At 46.8% G+C, this 20,172-nt stretch overlaps 1 protein-coding gene across 3 annotated transcripts in view; it reads right to left on the reverse strand.

Annotated features, from left to right (window-relative positions):
* Positions 1 to 20,172, reverse strand: part of COG2 (component of oligomeric golgi complex 2) — a 199,487-nt gene that overhangs the window by 27,650 nt on the left and 151,665 nt on the right. For all 3 annotated transcript variants that reach the window (XM_063917580.1, XM_063917579.1, XM_063917582.1), the window contains exons 14-15: positions 16,382 to 16,454; positions 11,888 to 12,030 (exon numbers count right to left, since the gene is read on the reverse strand). In XM_063917580.1, coding sequence (XP_063773650.1) covers positions 11,888 to 12,030; positions 16,382 to 16,454 — 216 coding nt within the window. The remainder of the gene's footprint in view (positions 1 to 11,887; positions 12,031 to 16,381; positions 16,455 to 20,172) is intronic.

Below are 20,172 nucleotides of genomic sequence, written 5' to 3' on the forward strand. Positions count from 1 at the left end.
TGTCACGTCTGTCACATGTTCTTAGTGAGAACCTGCTTTCATCTGTGAAGAGCACAGGGCACCAGTGGCGAATTTGCCAATCTTGGTGTTCTCTGGCAAATGCCAAACGACCTGCACGGTGTTGGGCTGTAAGCACAACCCCCACCTGTGGACGTCGGGCCCTCATACCACCCTCATGGAGTCTGTTTCTGATCATTTGAGTAGACACATGCACATTTGTGGCTTGCTGGAGGTCATTTTGCAGGGCTCTGGCAGTGCTCCTCCTGTTCCTCCTTGCAAAAAGGCGGAGGTAGCGGTCCTGCTGCTGGGTTGTTGCCCTCCTACGGCCTCCTCCATGTCTCCTGATGTACTGGCCTGTCTCCTGGTAGCGCCTCCATGCTCTGGACACTACGCTGACAGACACAGCAAACCTTGTTGCCACAGCTCGCATTGATGTGCCCTCCTGGATGAGCTGCACTACCTGAGCCACTTGTGTGGGTTGTAGGGAGGTCATACAGGCACGTGGAGGCCACACATACTACTGAGCCTCATTTTGACTTGTGTTAAGGTCATTACATCAAAGTTGGATCAGCATGTAGTGTGTTTTTCCACTTTAATTTTGAGGGTGACTCCAAATCCAGACCTCCATGGGTTAATAAATTTGATTTCCATTGATAATTTTTGTGTGATTTTGTTGTCAGCACATTCAACTATGTAAAGAACAAAGTATTTAATAAGAATATTTCATTCATTCAGATCTAGGATGTGTTATTTTAGTGTTCCCTTTATTTTTTTGAGCAGTGTGTATATATATATATATATATATATATATATATATATATATATATATATATATATATATATATATATATATATATATATATATATATATATATATAACAGAGGCCACTGGAGAGCCATGATCTTCTACGACTACAATAGCGGTCTGTGATAGGAGAGTTTTGACCGATTGGGAGCTGGTTTTGGGGGGGGAAGCACAGCCCCAAACCACTATGTTTGAGTGGTTTGCAGAATTTCAGAACGGGAGACAGCCCCTAGAAGACCAGGAGCGCTTCGGCCAACTTGTGTCCACCATCACTGAGGACCATAGTTGGGTTTAACAACAGGGTGACCATGGCCCAGACCTGGTGTATGTCGACCTAATGCCCATGTCGACCCTTCAGTGGTCGACCTACGTTGTGTCGACCTAAAAACCGTATTGGGATCCATCGCTTGATACTCCATGAAAAGCTTGGCCTGAGCAAGGTTTCTGACTCGAGAGCTGAAGGAGGCTCGAGTGACTTGGTGCCGCAACATGCTGACCAGGTTTGATGGTGGTCGCTCAAACACTGTCTAGTAGATCATCAGTAGTGAGGAAACCTGAATCTATCGTTTCGTCCCAGAGACCAAACAGTCAGCCCTGTGGACCCCACAGCCACAGAAGTGCTGATGTGAGCAAAGCGTGGTTAAGTAGATGGTGTCTGTTTTTGTGACCAAGACTGGTCATGTAGCTACTGTGCCACTCATGCAGCTGCGCACCGTCACTGGGGACTGGTACACCAACCAATGCCTGCTGAAAGTGGTGGAAGCCATTTCTAGGTGACGTCCAAGAAATCACGCTTGTGGTGCCTTCTCCATCATGACAATGCATCTGCCACAAGTCCAGGAAAGTGGTGGATTTTCTGGCCCATGAATGCATCCAGGAGCATGGTCATTCACCGTAGAGTCCAGTCATGGCCCCCTGCGACTTCTTTGTGTTCCCACAAATCAAGGACAAGATGCATGGTATTCGTTTTGAGTCACCGGTAAGCTGTAGTGGTTACCTTACTCCTGCACAGTAGAAACATACCTTCTTCAGACTGGTGCAGCTGCTTCACCAAGTGGTTCAAGTGCAATCAGCTTTACATAGACTACTCTGGCGAATACTTAAAAAGAAAATGTAATGTTCACTTTGTTTGCAAATATAATACATTTTGTGCATTCGGAAACGTATTGCATACCCCAACAACAAACAAGGAACAGTACAATTCTATATATTAGCACTGGCTACTTTTTCCTTTTTTGTGGTCACAAATGTGCCTATACTATTGCCTATGTTGGTCTTTTATTCAACACATTGTCCTGACAATGTCATACATTTGCTAGGTCCACAGACTAATTGGATTTGATCAGGCAGGTCTGAAAATCTGAACAGCAGATGACCACACTGTGGGATCATCATAAAGCAAGAATTAAAAGGCTCCTTAACAATGTGGTTCCTTGGGATGACTGCCAAAAAACAGGATTTTCCCACTCTTAGCAGATGTGGTTGTCGCAAAACAGTCAACAGATCTAGTTAATCAGCAATACCGCATCAACCATACTGGCACTTGTGTGACCTTAATTAGCCTCAACAGCGTATCACTTTTCACTGTGCCATCACAAATTGATTGGCAGAATTGTCTATAGCTTATGTAGATTGATCCAGGGTAACTGATTCCATAACAGACTAACTAGAAACTCCCACAGTACAAAAACATACTGATAGGTTAATTGGCTTCTGCCAAAAAAAGAGAAAATAACCCTAATGCGGTAGGGAATTTAGACTGTAACTTGGGATACAGATGATGTGAATGATAAATTATTATCTGTATTGTGAATTAATAGGACTCTATGTAGTGATCTCCTTCAATCTGCTTCATTGCATGTGGTTAACCATAGATGTATACTTTTTGCAATCTGTACATATTGTTATATCCAAACAGAACATGTTATCACAACAGGACAAAATATCAACATACCAAAATTGCAGGTTGGGGCTATGAGGTCGGCAGTGGGGTTCCTGAAGGTCAGCATACAGACCCCGGGATCCCAACCACAGAATGCCGGCAGGGGGGCCGAATGTAACAGAGTCCCTTGCGGGCTCGCTGCGCTCACCACGTAGTGGGCTCGGTGGGTCTCTGCCATGAGTGGGAATAGTCCCTGTTAGTCGGCATGCCGACTGTTGAGTGTTTGATCGCTCAGGATCCCGGCGTCGACATGGTGACAGCTGGGATCCCGAGCGGAGTCACATGACCGAATCACAAAATTGCAAATAGGAACAAATAATGTACACTGCTGCAGTGTAGATACCAACTAGTAACTGTACTAAGCGGACTTCAGTTTCTTGTGAGTTAGCTGCATTATTGCGGCTATCCAATTAGCTGAAATAATGCGTTTTTGCAATATTTTATCACATTAGCGATAACGTTTTGCAGTTAATTGGATATCAAGTTATCAGCAAAAAGTCTCCATAGGATTTATCGCAAATTCCTCTTCACCATCTCTGAACAGGTGATAAGTAGTGCAAAATCCCTATTTTAAGGTAAAAATATGGGGATTTAGGCCCTCATTCCGAGTTGATCTCTCGCTAGCTGCTTTTAGCAGCATTGCACACGCTAGGCCGCCGCCCCCTGGGAGTGTATCTTAGCTTAGCAGAAGAGCGAACGAAAGATTAGCAGCACTGCTAATAAATAATTCCTTGCAGTTTCTGAGCAGCTCCAGACCTACTCCTAGATTGCGATCATCTCAGTCCGTTTAGTTCCTGGTTTGACGTCACAAACACGCCCTGCGTTTGGCCAGCCACTCCCCTGTTTCTCCAGACACTCCCACGTTTTTCCCTGACACGCCTGTGTTTTTTAGCACACTCCCGGAAAACGCTCAGTTACCACCCAGAAACGCCCCTTTCCTGTCAATCATTCACCGATCAGCAGTGCGACTGAAAAGCGATGCACGAACACCAGCAAATCTACTAAATTGTGTGTTAAATAACTAAGCGCATGCACATTTAGCAGCAAATCGCAGCATAGCGAAAATCGTCAACGAGCGAACAACTCGGAATGACCACCTTAGTTCAGAACCCCTGGGACACTTGCACCAGTCGCATTGGTGCAAGTATACTGAGGGCAGTCAAGCTTGTCCAATTGGTTTAAGCACGTACGTACAGTATATGTGCACCGGCATTTTAATCCCCCTGGATTTAAAACACACATTTCTCGGCATACTATACATGGGAATCTTTGTTTTTATAAATGAATGACGTTCGTTAATGGCATTGTCGAGCATTAGTGATATTACCTCTACTAGCAAATATCCAATGTCTAAAATGTTAAAGAATATTATCATATTATAAAATTTGGCCCAGGCAGACTACATCAGGATATACACTGTTATTCAGAGTAAAAAAATAGGATTTTAATACCTACCGGTAAATCCTTTTCTCTTAGTCCGTAGAGAATGCTGGGGATGCTTCTAGAACCATGGGGTATAGACGGGATCCGCAGGAGACATGGGCACTTTAACACTTTAAAAGGGGTGTGAACTGGCTCCTCCCTCTATGCCCCTCCTCCATACTCCAGTTATAGGAACTGTGCCCAGGGAGACGGACATTTCGAGGAAAAGGATTTATTTAATTTTTAAACTAAGGTGAGATACATACCAGCTCACACCTCAAACACGCCGTACAACATGGCATTCAACAACAACAACAACGCATGCAACGGCATGACCAACATCAGCCACAGACTGACTGAACTTAACTCAACACGAGTGTAACCATAACCAAACTGCAGATACAGCCAGCACTGGGACGGGCGCCCAGCATCCTCTACGGACTAAGAGAAAAGGATTTACCGGTAGGTATTAAAATCCTATTTTCTCATACGTCCTAGAGCAGGGGTGGCCAACCAGTCAGAGGCAAAGAGCCAGAAAAGATCTGTAGTCAAGGGCAAGAGCCAGTATCATGCGCATTGTGCAAAAATGGGGGCGTGGCCTAGTTTTCACAAAGCCACACCCCATTTTGTGCGCACACCTTTCGTTATGACATTTGTAGGAGTATGACCTTGTGTCATAACTCCGTTTTTAGTCATGTTGTACAGTGCCAAATATATATATATATATATATATATATATATATATATAATGTCCCAGTTCAGTGCCACATACATAAAAAAGTGTCAAAAAGTGGGTGCCTCCACACTGCCAGATACATATATGCCTCACAGTGCCAGATATACATGTCCCCCCAGTGCCAGATATACATTTCCCCCCAGTGCCAGATATACATGTCCCCAAAGTGCCAGCTATGCCCCCAATGCCAGATATACATGTCCCCACACAGTGCCAGCTCTGCCGCCAGTGCCAGATATACATGTCCCCACACAGTGCCAGCTCTGCCCCCAGTGCCAGATATACATGTCCCCACACAGTGCCAGCTCTGCCCCCAGTGCCAGATATACATGTCCCCACACAGTGCCAGCTCTGCCCCCAGTGCCAGATATACATGTCCCCACACAGTGCCAGCTCTGCCCCCAGTGCCAGATATACATGTCCCCACACAGTGCCAGCTCTGCCCCCAGTGCCAGATATACATGTCCCCACACAGTGCCAGCTCTGCACACGTGCCAGATATACATGTCCCCACACAGTGAAAGCTCTGCCCCCAGTGCCAGATATACATGTCCCCACACAGTGCCAGCTCTGCCCCCAGTACCAGATATATATGTCCCCACACAGTGCCAGCCCTGCCCCCAGTGCCAGATATACATTTCCCCCCAGTGCCAGCTATGCCCCCGTGCCAGATATGCCCCCAGTGCCAGATATATATGCCCCCACAGTGCCAGCTATGCTCCTAGTGCCAGATATATATGTCCCCACAGTGCCAGATATGCCCCCCAGTGTCAGATATACATGTCCCCCAAGAGCCAGATATATATGTCCCCACAGTGCCAGATATATATGTCCCCACAGTGCCAGCTATGCCCCCAATGCCAGTGACCCCACAGTGCCAGATATACATGTCTCCCCAGTGCCAACTATGACCCCAGTGCCAGGTATACATGTCCCCATAGTGCCAGCAATGCCCCCAGTGCCAGATATACATGACCGTCCGTCCGTTCCCCCCACCTTCCCCCGTGCTACTCACCGCGCTGCTGTCTGTGAGGGGAGGAGAGCGCAGCGTGCGCGTCTACTGCCCCTCACTCCCCGGGCGGCTGTGTCTCTTCAATTAGGAGCCGGTCCGTGAGCCAATCAAAGCTCGCGGTCCGGCAGCCTTAGCTGCCGGTCTGCGAGCTCTGATTGGCTCACGGACAGCCACTGGAGAGTGAGGGGCAGGAGAGGCGCACGCTGCGCTCTCCTCCCCTCACAGAGTGACAGCAGCAGCGCAGTGAGCACGGGGGATGGGGGGGCCAGGGCAGCGGTGGCCAGGACCCGGCTGAGCCGCATGCGGCGGATGAAAGAGCCGCATGCGGCTCCAGAGCGGCGGGTTGGCCACCTCTGTCCTAGAGGATGCTGGGGATGCTTCAAGAACCATGGGGTTTATACCAAAGCTCTAGAACGGGCGGGAGAGTGCGGATGACTCTGCAGCACCGATTGACCAAACGAGGTCTTCCTCAGCCAGGGTATCAAACTTGTAAAACTTTACAAAGGTGTTTGAACCCGACCAAGTAGCAGCTCGGCAAAGCTGTAATGCAGAGACCCCCGGGCAGCCACCCAGGAAGAGCCCACCTTTCTGGTAGAATGGGCTTTCACCGATTTCGGTAACGGCAATTCTGTCGTAGAATGAGCCTGCTGTATCGTATTACAGATCCAACGCGCAATAGTCGGCTTGGAAGCAGGAGCCCCAATCTTATTGGGAGCTTAGAGGACAAACAGAGCCTCTGTTTTCCTAATCTGCGCCGTTCTGGCGACATAGATTTTCAAAGCTCTAACCACATCGAGAGACTTCGATTCCGCCAAGGCGTCAGTAGCCACTGGCACAATAGGCTGGTTTACATGAAATGATGAAACCACTTTTAGCAGAAGTTGCTGACGAGTTCTCAACTCCGCTCTATCAGCATGGAAGATTTAATAGGGGCTTTTGTAAAACAAAGCCGCCAACTCAGATACCCGCCTTGCGGATGCCAAGGCCAACAACATGACTACTTTCCAAGTAAGGAATTTTAACTCCACCTTACGCAAAGGTTCAAACCAATGAGATTGCAGGCACTGCAATACCACATTAAGATCCCACGGTGCCACAGGGGGCACAAATGGAGATTGGATGTGCAGCACGCCTTTCACGAAGGTCTGAACTTCTGGAAGGGAGGCCAATTCTTTCTGAAAGAAGATTGATAAGGCCGAAATTTGTACTTTAATGGAGCCTAACTTTAGGCCCGCATCCACACCTGCTTGCAAAAAATGGAGCAAACGCCCCAGCTGAAAATCCTCTGTAGGAGCCTTCTTGGATTCACACCAAGACACATATTTCCTCCAAATGCGGTGGTAATGCTTTGCCGTTACTTCTTGTCTAGCCTGAAGAAGTGTGGGAATGACTTCACTGGGAATACCCTTTCGGGCTAGGATTTGGCATTCAACCGCCATGCCGTCAAACGCAGCCGCGGTAAGTCTTGATACACGCGCGGTCCTTGTTGTAACAGGTCCTCCCGTAGAGGAAGAGGCCAGGGATCTTCTAAGAGCAACTCCTGAAGATCTAGATACCAGGCCCTTTTTGGCCAATTCGGAACAATGAGTATCGCCTGAACCCTTGTTCTTCTTATAATCTTTATCACCTTTGCAATGAGTGGAAGTGGAGGGAACACATAGACCGACGGAAACACCCACAGTGTCACTAGGGCGTCCACCGCTATTGCGGGAGGGTCCCTTGACCTGGAACAATATCGCTGAAGTTTCTTGTTGAGGCGGGACGCCATCATGTCTATTTGAGGAATTCCCCAACGACTTGTCACATCTGCAAAGACCTCTTGATGAAGACCCCACTCTCCTGGATGGAGATCGTTCTGCTGAGGAAGTCTGCTTCTCAGTTGTCCACTCCAGGAATGAAGACTGCTGACAGAGCGCTTGCATGTCTCTCCGCCCAGCGAAGAACTTTCGTGGCCTTGGCCATCGCCGCTCTGCTCTATGTTCCGCCCTGGCGGTTTATGTACGCCACTGCTGTTATGTTGTCTGACTGAATCAAGACGGGCAGACCGCAAAGAAGATGTTCCGCTTGCAGAATGCCGTTGTAAATGGCCCTTAATTCCAGAATGTTTATGTGCAGACAAGCTTCCTGGCTTGACCATTTTCCCTGAAAGTTTCTCCCCTGTGTGACTGCTCCCCAGCCTCGGAGACTTGCATCTGTGGTCACCAGGATCCAATCCTGAATCCCGAACCTGCGTCCCTCCAGAAGGTGAGAACTGTGCAGCCACCACAGAAAGGAGATCCTGGTCCTGGAAGATAGGATTATTTTCCGGTGCATGTCCAGGTGAGACCCGGACCACTTGTCCAACAGGTCCCACTGAAACACCCTCGCATGGAACCTGCCATACGGAATGGCCTCGTAGGCCGCCACCATCTCCCCCAGCAACCGAGTGCATTGATGAATCGACACACTTGCCAGTTTCAGAATCTGTTTTACCATGTTCTGTATTTCCAGAGCCTTTTCCACTGGAAGAAAAACGCTCTGCAATTCTGTATCCAGAATCATACCCAGGAACGACAGCCGTGTCGGATCTGTGATTTTGGCAAGTTTAGGAGCCAACCATGTGTTGCAGAATCGTCAGTGAGAGCGCAACGTTTTTCAGCAATTGCTCCTTGGATCTCGCCTTTATGAGGAGATCGTCCAAGTACGGGATAATTGTGATTCCCTGATTGCGCAGGAGAACCATCATTTCCGCCATAACCTTGGTGAAAATCCTCGGAGCCGTGGACAGACCAAACGGCAACGTCTGAAATTGGTAATGACAATCATGAACAGCAAACCTCAGGTATGCCTGATGTGGAGGATATATGAGAACGTGTAAGTAGGCATCCTTTATGTTGACCGAAACCATAAAATCCCCCTCCTCCAGACTGGAGATCACTGCTCGGAGAGATTCCATCTTGAATTTGAATTTCTTTAGAAAGAAATTGAGGGATTTTAGGTTCAAAATCGGTCTGACCGAGCCATCCGGCTTCGGGACTACGAACATACTCGAATAAAAACCCTCCCCCTGTTGTGACGGGGGTACTGTGACAATGACTTGATTTTGACACAGCTTTAGTATTGCAGCGCATACTACCTCCCTTTCTAGAAGAGAAGCTGGCAAGGCCGATTTGAAAAATCGATGAGGGGGCACGTCTTGAAACTCTAATTTGTACCCTTGGGTTACTATTACTATCCAAGGATCCAGGTCCGAGCGCACCCAGACCTGACTGAAGAGTTTGAGACGTGCCCCCACCGGTGCGGACTCCCGCAGAGGAGCCCCAGCGTCATGCGGCGGATTTGGTTGAAGCCGGAGAGGACTTCTGCTCTTGGGAACTTGCCACAGCCTGTGACCTTTTTCCCTTTCCTCTTCCTCTCGCAGCAAGGAAGGAGGACCCACGTCCTTTTTTGTATTTATTGGGCCGAAAGGTCTGCATCTGATAGTGGGGCATTTTCTTTTGTTGTGCAGGTAGATAAGGTAAAAATTATGACTTACCCGCCGTAGCCATACATACCAAGTCAGTGAGGCTGTCACCAAACAAGACCCTACCGTTAAACGGTAGAGATTCCATAGTTTTCTTAGAGTCAGCATCAGCATTCCATTGATGAATCCACAATGCCCTCCTAGCCGAGACTGCCATGGCATTGGCCCTTGATCCCAAAAGGCCAATATCCCTCGCAGCTTCTTTTAAATATGCTGCAGCGTCCCTGATATGATCCAGAGTCAAAATCACGCTATCCCTGTCCAGGGTATCTATCTCAGATGATAAGTTATCTGCCCACTTTTCAATAGCGCTACTCACCCATGCCGACGCAATGGCAGGTCTGAGTAGCGAACCCGTAGTGACATAAATGGATTTTAGTGTATTTTCCTGCTTACGATCCGCAGGATCCTTTAGGGCTGCCGTGTCAGGAGACGGAAGCGCTACCTTTTTGGACAGACGCGATAGAGCTTTGTCCACCGTGGGGGTTGACTCCCATTTTTCCCTGTCCCCAGAGGAAAACGGATATGCCACTGGAATTCTTTTGGGAACCTGTACCTTCTTGTCCGGATTTTCCCAAGCCTTTTCAAAAAAAGAGAGTTCAGTTCATGAGAGGGAGGAAACGTTACCTCAGGTTTCTTTCCTTTAAACATACAGACCCTTGTATCAGGAACAACAGGGTCCTCTGTGATATGCAATACTTCTTTTATCGCCACAATCATGTACTGAATGCTCTTAGCCAGTTTAGGATTTAATCTGGCATCACTATAGTCGACACTGGAATAAGAATCCGCGTCGGTGTCTGTATCTGCTATCTGGGTAAATGCACGTTTCTGTGACCCCGAAGGGGTCTGAGATTGTGACAATGCATACTCCATGGATTTTCTCCATGTCTGGTTCTTAGACTCAGATTTATCTAATCTCTTAGTCAACCGAGCCACATTTGCATTCAAAACACTCAACATATTTACCCAATCAGCTGTCGGCGGTGCCGACACGGTCACTCCCGCAGTCTTTTATGTCCCCACTCCAGCCTCCTCCTGGGAAGAGCACTCAGCCTCAGACATGTCGACACACACGTACCGACACCTGTAATCACACTGGGGCTATAGGGGACAGACCCACAGCAAAGCCTGTTAGAAAGACACAGAGGGAGTTTGCCAGCTCACTACCCAGCGCCTATCCCGGTACTGAAACTTTATATACAATGCCTCAGACCTGTCAACGCTTTTATAATAAAGATAATAGCACCAAATGTACTATGCCCCCCCCACCCTCCGTTTTGCACCCTGTTACTTGTACAGCAGTGTGGCGGTCAGGGCCAGCGTCTCTGCAGCTTCTGTGAAGAGAAAATGGCGGCGGTTAGAGCTGTGAGGGCTAAGCCATGCCCCCTCACCGGCGCGCTTCAGTCCCGCTCATTTTAGCATATTTATACTGGCGGGGGTCTATATTAAGTGCCCAGGCACTTTTCATATAACTTTTACCAGTTTATTTCAGGTCTACATGCTGCCCAGGGCGCCCCCCCTGCGCCCTGCACCCTGTTGGTGCCGCTGTGTGTGTGGGAGCATGGCGCGCATCGCGACCGCTGCGCGGTACCTCAAGACCTAAAGTCTTCTGCCGTCACTGAAGTCTTCGATTCTTCTTTTACTCACCCGGCTTCTTTTTTTCTGGCTCTGCAAGGGGGGTGACGTCGCGGCTCCGGGAACGAGCAGCTAGGCATACAAAGTGATCGGACCCTCTGGAGCTAATGGTGTCCAGTAGCCTAAGAAGCAGAGCCTTTGAACTCACAGAAGTAGGTATGACTTCTCTCCCCGCAGTCCCACGAAGCAGGGAGCCTGTTTTTTTTTCAGAGAAACTCAGTAGAGCTCCCCTGTGTGTGACCAATCTCCCTGGGCACAGAATCTAACTGGAGTCTGGAGGAGGGGCATAGAGGGAGGAGCCAGTTCACACCCCTTTTAAAGTCTTAAAGTGCCCATGTCTCCTGCGGATCCCGTCTATACCCCATGGTTCTTGAAGCATCCCCAGCATCCTCTAGGACGTATGAGAAATATAGAATAAGAAAAATAATTAAAACATATAACGAAAGGATAATGTGTTGCCTGAATACAAAAAAAAGACATATTGGGAACTCATTTTAGAGAATATAATTTGAACTGTGGGAGTGACTGAACACACATTTTCAGCTGGTCCTGGAATCAATTAAGTTGAGTAAAAAGGCTAGATGGACTATTTGTTATTTCAGTTCAGTCAACTGACTGTTTTTAAAGAGGTTGATTTTGGAATAATACATACTTGCCAAATTTTCTCTCTCTCCTCTTTATATGGGCAGGATCCAGGCGGCTAAACCTGCTCTCCTGGGAATCCCTGAAATTCTTTAGTCTACCGGATGTTTTCTCGGGGGAATAGCAAGCATACTGTAGCATAATATGCCATTCTAAACAAGCACTGTACTAGATAAAGTCATACTTACTTTGTTTGTCCTTCTGTAAAGTCTAGGGACTTCCAGAGCACTTTTCAAGTAAACCGAGCAGGATTCACTAAGGTCCAATGAGATTTTGGTATTTATGACCAACAAAGGTGTTGATAAAGAGCTGATTATGTCCTCCAAAGCCCCTAGGGAAAACAAGTATTCAAATCAATTATTGTAAAGGACTAAACCACAGATTCTCAAACTCGGTCCTCAGGACCCCAACACAGTGCATGTTTTGCAGGTCTCCTCACAAAATCACAAGTGAAATAATTAGCTCCACCTGTGGACCTTTTAAAAAGTGTCAGTGAGTAATTAATACACCTGTACACCTGCTGGGTTACCTGCAAAACATGCACTGTGCGGGGTCCTGAGGACCGAGTTTGAGAACCCCTGGACTAAACAATTAGATACGGTAAAATACATACATATATGCTATATTAACAAGGTTTCCTCTTTTTTATTTCATATTCTAGTAAGAATAGTGGATATTCTTTTTTTTTGGGATGTATAGGTCTATTATTTTGTAGCGTATACCAATTATCATCCCACGTTCCAAAGGAACCTCAGTAGATGCGGAGAAAGACGGGCAGCACTCCCCGGATTAGACACAAATGCAGCCACACAAGCTTTTAAATCTTATGTGGCTGCATTTGTGTCTAATCCGGGGAGTGTGCCCGTTTTTCTCCGCATCTACTGTATCTATATCTATCTATCTATCTATCTATGGAACAGGGATTAATATTGCGCCACTTGTGATACAGACAGATATGTTATAAGAGTGATATTGGCAATCTGAAATGACACTCCCCTGTGTATCTAATGGGGCGTCAGCTGGATCCTTCAAATAAGTACAGGGATGGTGATTCCCTGAAAGAGATTTGTGAAAAAAAGGGGGGATGAAGGATATATAGCGACCAAGGTGTCAGTATAATAAGTATATAGTTGGCAATTCTATTAAAAGGGACCCTTTGAAGAAGTCTCATCAGACGAAACGCGTTGGGAACCTTCACCTACCTCATTTAAGATAAGAAAAAATTCTTATACTTGTTTTTATTGTAGTTTTATATAATTCATTTAAGTACTTTTAGTTCAGTTGTGTTTTTATCATTGTCCCATTTTTTTTAGATGTTTCTTTATTTGCAATTGTACGTGAATAAATACCTTTTAATTTAATAGAATTGGCAACTATATACTTATTATACTGACACCTTGGTCGCTATATATCCTTCATCCCCCCTTTTTTTTTTATATATATATATATATATATATAATTCCAAATAAGGGGAGCACTCACCAGTCTTCAAGAAGGTATAAATTTTATTCAGGTCATCAATGACAAGCAGGTTAGATGACCTGAATAAAATTTATACCTTCTTGAAGACTGGTGAGTGCTCCCCTTATTTGGAATTACATTGGAGTTGGAATTCTTTTCCCTCATTGGATGTCACCCCAGCATATGACTGCTCTAACGTGAGTGCGGACCCTCTATCTGTATATATATATATATATATATATTTTACTGTGCATAGCCATGTTAAAAAGATACACGCTCTATCGAATTTTACATGTGGACATCGTAGACAACGAACCACTAAGTCCCATAATTTGGTACATCTAATCACATGTAGCAATAACAGATGTCAATTTGTCATTCTTTTAACAAAAATAAGGTAATAAATAGTAATGTTTGAAAAATAAAATATCCATGATAAATGATCACAGTATGGGTAATGGGGCCCACATGTCTGCAATGTATTGCCCCAGTTTCCCTGTTTTGCAGACGCCGGGGAATCAGGGAAATCCAATATGTTGGAAATCCCAGATTCTGACCAAAAAATGACTGGCGAGTCGAGGATTTTTAAGATGCTGAATTTCCCTGATGGATCGATGATCATTGATGATCACTAATCGGGGAATCGAGCTGCTGATGTATGGCCTCCATTAGCTTAAAAGTTTAAGGGTGGTATCCTATTAGGTGCGGTGATTCACCAAACGGCAATAAAGGGCCTTTTAGACCGATAATGCTATTGGACTATCCAATTTCAGCCCATTTTTACCATGCAGTAAATAACCAGTTATCGGCCGATAACGCATGGGATTCGTGATAACATCGCGGACCCATGTGTTCATGTCCAATAGCATGTCTCCTGGGGCTGCTTATCGGGGAATCCCCCATACGTGCCGGTTTACGGGGCTAATTGGATAGCCTCGGGGGAATCTTTTAGCTGTGGTAACTCACCGCAGCTAATAGGTTACCTCCCTAACTCTCAATGAAACAAGATTTCTGGGAAAAATTATTTTGGCCAAACAGGACCATAGAGTTGTTTGGACTAAATGCACAATGATATGTCTGCCAGAAAATAAACCGTGGGTCACCACTAACTTCAGACAGTCACGCAGAGTGATAAAAACAAGATGATTCACAGTTGTTTTGCAAGGATAGGACATGAATGCTTTGCAATCATGGAGTCTACCTACAGTAAATATAGTGAAGCTCTCTGACAAACAAACAAACAAACCTTGCAACAAGCAATGATCCTAATCAGTGTAGCAAATCTACAACCAAATGGCTGAAATTAATGAATATAATCAAAGTTTTGAAATGGCCAAATCACACTACCCATGGATATAATGTAAGTTCCGGCAGGAGGGGGGAGGGAGGGTCGCACATTACTGCCTGTAGCTATACTGTAAGCTCTAGTAGGAGAGGTGGGGCGGGCATTAATGCCTGCGGCAACACGGTAAGCTCCGGCAGGAAAGGGGAGCGAGTCAGACATTACTGCCCATGGCTGCAATGTAAGCAGGGGGGGGGGGGGGGGGGGGTGTCGGGCATCACTGTCCTATGTTGCAATGTAATCCCTGGCAGTAGCGGGGGGGAATCAGGGGGGCTCCAGCAAGTACCTCCCCACACACTTTCACACAGACACACAACACAGGGGTAAACCAAGCCACCAACCTCCACAGCTACTCCCGGGCACGCAACACAGCCCCCCAGCAATATCAGGCCACACCAAAGAGCTCAATGCAGCTGGAGTTGGGAAAGAGGCCAGGACAGACAGGAGACACTGTGCATAAAATTGGTGCTTCAATGATATAGGCACGCTCACGAGCTCGAGCTGCTTCCTACCTCCCTGTAGTATATCTGGTTGCCAGGAAGCAGAATCTGGTCACCATGGCAACCTGGGATGTGTCGCTCTATAGCATTACAGACTTGAGAGAGTCATTTTTCAATGTTAAGGGCCCACTCCATGTCTACCATACTAGCTTAATCCACAGGAATAGGTGACCTGGAAGCTATCAATAGCTGCCTGGAGCACCTCTGTTTGACTATTTACCCGATGGGCCAAATCTGCTAAGTCATGGTCTTCGCCCAGACAGACATCTCTTCTAAAGCCGGAAAACCCTCAAAAGTGTGCTATCTACATGTTGCGCAAAGGGCATCTGGATGTGTGCTTCACCTGGAATTTTGTTGGAAATTTAAGAGAAGAGAAAAACCCACTCTTGGCAAATTATTAAAATATTAACAGATTTAAGCAACCTCCTTCACCGAAGACAATCCCAGATATTTGCAAAACAACCTGCAGTTAGCCCACTCCTCACCTTTTGCTACAAACAGGCATGAGAAGCCTTTATATGTCTCTGTTGCCACAACCAAGATAGCGACCTTCATCCTTTTCCAATCGCAGTTCACAGAAGATACCCCTTTCACATCGCCTCCATTGCCACTCCGGTCCTCCAAATGAGCTTCCATTCACTTAGCTTAGAACTACCCAGTGGTAAGCTGCAGCAGAGATGTGGCGGCTCTGGCAAGATGGCACTGTCCACTACCAGAAGATGCCAAATAAGTAACAGCACCTGGAGGGGGATCAGATGGACCTCAGAGTCCTTCCTCTGCTGCCTGTCACTGAACTGTAACCCCAGAGTGACAGGTATTTGTGTCCTCTTAACATATCCAGATGCTACACTCAGGTAGGCCGTGACAGTATCAATTGAAGGCAACAGATTACCAGGATGGGACTTTAAAAAGTGCAGTATTTTGGGACCTATGCCCACCCGTGGATGTCTGATATGCCCCCAGAACCCCTCACTACTGGTGCTGTAACCCCACTTCCTGAGATCACGAAGTCCCACAAGAGGTGACCAGGGGAAATAAAAAAACAAAAAAACCCAAAGGCTATAAAACAAAAAAAGCCTACTAATATCTTTGTGCCTCTCCTGCAGGCACTAAACTAAAAAACTGAGTTGCAGGTGTAGATGGGATGGTTTAAAAGGGAATGGCATTTCAGCCTGAAGAATATGAACTAATTAGTGCCAACCCCTCAGCCATCCTAATTTAAACCCATTGTTTCCAGAGTCCCCCAGACAGGATGAAAGATGAAAAAGTCCTATAATCATAAATGTTAGTTTTCCTATTATATGTTTAGGCTATATACTGGTTCAGACACAAACTGGATAACCACAATTTAAAAAAAAAAAAAAGTAGGAAAATCTTACCTGTTATTACTGCCATGTTTTTAAAACCAATTAAACCAAGTTTTAATTTAGTTACTTCAGTTAATTCTGGCAACTAGAAGAAAAAACAAAGTGAAAAAAAAATAAGATTTTACTCACCGGTAAATCTATTTCTCGTAGTCCGTAGTGGATGCTGGGAACTCCGAAAGGACCATGGGGAATAGCGGCTCCGCAGGAGACTAGGCACAACTAAAGAAAGCTTTAGGTCACCTGGTGTGCACTGGCTCCTCCCACCATGACCCTCCTCCAAGCCTCAGTTAGGACACTGTGCCCGGACGAGATGACATAATAAGGAAGGATTTTGAATCCCGGGTAAGACTCATACCAGTCACACCAATCACACCGTATAACTCGTGATACTATACCCAGTTTACAGTATGAAAACAACTGAGCCTCTCAACAGATGGCTCAACAATAACCCTTTAGTTAACAATAACTATGTACAAGTATTGCAGACTATCCGCACTTGGGATGGGCGCCCAGCATCCACTATGGACTACGAGAAATAGATTTACCGGTGAGTAAAATCTTATTTTCTCTGACGTCCTAGTGGATGCTGGGAACTCCGAAAGGACCATGGGGATTATACCAAAGCTCCCAAACGGGCGGGAGAGTGCGGATGACTCTGCAGCACCGAATGAGAGAACTCCAGGTCCTCCTCAGCCAGGGTATCAATTTTTTAGAATTTAGCAAACGTGTTTGCCCCTGACCAAGTAGCAGCTCGGCAAGTTGTAAAGCCGAGACCCCTCGGGCAGCCGCCCAAGATGAGCCCACTTTCCTCGTGGAGTGGGCTTTTACTGATTTAGGATGCGGCAGTCCAGCCGCAGAATGCGCCAGCTGAATTGTGCTACAAATCCAGCGAGCAATAGTCTGCTTAGAAGCAGGAGCACCCAGTTTGTTGGGTGCATACAGGATAAACAGCGAGTCAGTTTTCCTGACTCCAGCCGTCCTGGAAACATAAATTTTCAAGGCCCTGACTACGTCCAGTAACTTGGAATCCTCCAAGTCCCTAGTAGCCACAGGCACTACAATAGGGTGGTTCAAGTGAAAATCTGATACCACCTTAGGGAGAAACTGGGGACGAGTCCTCAATTCTGCCCTATCCATATGGAAAATCAGATAAGGGCTTTTATATGACAAAGCCGCCAATTCTGATACACGCCTGGCCGAAGCCAAGGCCAATAACATGACCACTTTTCACGTGAGATATTTTAGATCCACGGTTTTTAGTGGCTCAAACCAATGTGATTTTAAGAAACTCAACACCACGTTGAGATCCCAAGGTGCCACTGGAGGCACAAACGGGGCTGAATATGCAGCACTCCTTTTACAAATGTCTGAACTTCAGGTAGAGAAGCTAGTTCTTTCTGGAAGAAAATCGACAGAGCCGAGATCTGTACCTTAATGGAGCCTAATTTCAGGCCCATAGTCACTCCTGCTTGTAGGAAGTGCAGAAATCGACCTAGTTGAAATTCCTCTGTTGGGGCCTTTTTGGCCTCACACCAAACAACATATTTCCGCCATAAGCGGTGATAATGTTTTGCAGTTACATCTTTCCTGGCTTTAATCAGCGTAGGAATGACTTCCTCCGGAATGCCCTTTTCCTTTAGGATCCGGCGTTCAACCGCCATGCCGTCAAACGGAACCGCGGTAAGTCTTGGAACAGACAGGGCCCCTGCTACAGCAGGTCCTGTCTGAGTGGCAGAGGCCATGGGTCCTCTGATATAATTTCTTGAAGTTCTGGGTACCAAGCCCTTCTTGGCCAAACCGGAACCACGAGTATCGTTCTTACTCCTTTCCTTCTTATTATTCTCCATACCTTTGGTATGAGAGGTAGAAGGGAGAACACATAACCCGACTGGTACACCCACGGTGTCACTAGAGCGTCCACAGCTATTGCCTGAGGGTCTCTTGACCTGGCGCAATATTTCTCTAGTTTAAGCGGGACGCCATCATGTCCACCTGTGGTCTTTCCCAACGGTTTACCATCAGTTGGAAGACTTCTGGATGAAGTCCCCACTCTCCCGGGTGGAGGTCGTGCCTGCTGAGGAAGTCTGCTTCCCAGTTATCCACTCCCGGAATGAACACTGCTGACAGTGCTAACACGTGATTTTTCACCCATAGGAGAATCCTTGTGGCTTCTGACATCGCCATCCTGCTTCTTGTGCCGCCCTGTCGGTTTACATGGGCGACTGCCGTGATGTTGTCTGATTGGATCAGTACCGGCTGGTTTTGAAGCAGAGGCCTTGCCTGACTCAGGGCATTGTAAATGGCCCTCAGTTCCAGAATATTTATGTGTAGGGAAGTCTCCTGACTTGACCAAAGTCCCTGGAAGTTTCTTCCCTGTGTGACTGCCCCCCAGCCTCAAAGGCTGGCATCCATGGTCACCAGGACCTAGTCCTGTATGCGGAACCTGCGGCCCTCTTGAAGATGGGCACTCTGCAGCCACCACCGTAGAGATACCCTGGTCCTTGGAGACAGGGTTATCAGCCGATGCATCTGAAGATGTACTCCGGACCACTTGTCCAACAGGTCCCATTGAAAAGTTCTTGCATGGAACCTGCCGAATGGGATTGCTTCGTAGGAAGCTACCATTTGTCCCAGGACTCGCGTGCACTGATGCACCGATACCTGGTTTTGCTTCAGGAGGTCTCTGACTAGAGATGACGGCTCCTTGGCTTTTTCCTCCGGGAGAAACACTTTTTTCTGGTCTTCCAGAACCATCCCCAGGAACAGCAGACGTGTCGTAGGAACCAGCTGTGACTTTGGAATGTTTAGAATCCAACCGTGCTGTTGTAGCACTTTCCGAGATAGTGCTACCCCGACTAACAACTGCTCCTTGGACCTCGCCTTTATAAGGAGATTGTCCAATTACGGGATAATTAAAACTCCCTTTTTTCGAAGGAGTATCATCATTTTGGCCATTACCTTGGTAAACACCCTCGGTGCCATGTACAGTCCAAACGGCAGTGTCTGGACTTGGTAATGGCAATCCTGTACCGGAAATCTGAGGTACTCCTGGTGAGGATGGTAAATGGGGACATGCAGGTAAGCATCCTTGATGTCCAGGGATACCATGTAATCCCCCTTCCAGGCTTGCAATAACCGCCCTGAGCGATTCCATCTTGAACTTGAAATATTTTATGTATGTGTTCAAGGATTTTTAATATAAAATGGGTCACACCGAACCATGCGGTTTCGGTACCCCAAACAGTGTGGAATAGTAACCCCGTCCTTGTTGAAGTAGGGGCATCTTGAGTATTACCTGCTGGGAATACAGCTTGTTAATTTGCCTCTAGCACAGCCTCCCTGCCTGAGGGAATTGTCGGCAAGGCAGATTTGAGGAAACGGCGGGGGGGAGATATCTCGAATTCCAGCTTGTACCCCTGAAATACTACTTGAATGAAACAGGGATAACACCTGTGAGCAAGCCCACTGATCGCTGAAATTTTTCGAAGCGGCCCCCCACCGTACCTGGCTACACCTGTGGAGCCCCCGCGCCATGCTGTGGACTCAGAGGAAGCGGGAGAAGAATTTTGATTCTGGGAACTGGCTGACTGGTGCAGCTTTTTCCCTCTTCCCTTGTCTCTGTGTAGAAAGAAAAGCGCCTTTGACCCGCTTGCTTTTCTGAAGCCGAAAGGACTGTACCTGATAATACAGTGCTTTCTTAGTCTGTGAGGAAACCTGAGGTAAAAATATTTCTACCAGCTGTTGCTGTGGATACGAGGTCCCAGAGACCATCCCCAAATAATTCCTCACCCTTATAAGGCAGA

This window comes from Pseudophryne corroboree, chromosome 4, assembly GCF_028390025.1.
Source record: "Pseudophryne corroboree isolate aPseCor3 chromosome 4, aPseCor3.hap2, whole genome shotgun sequence".
NCBI lineage: Eukaryota > Metazoa > Chordata > Amphibia > Anura > Myobatrachidae > Pseudophryne > Pseudophryne corroboree.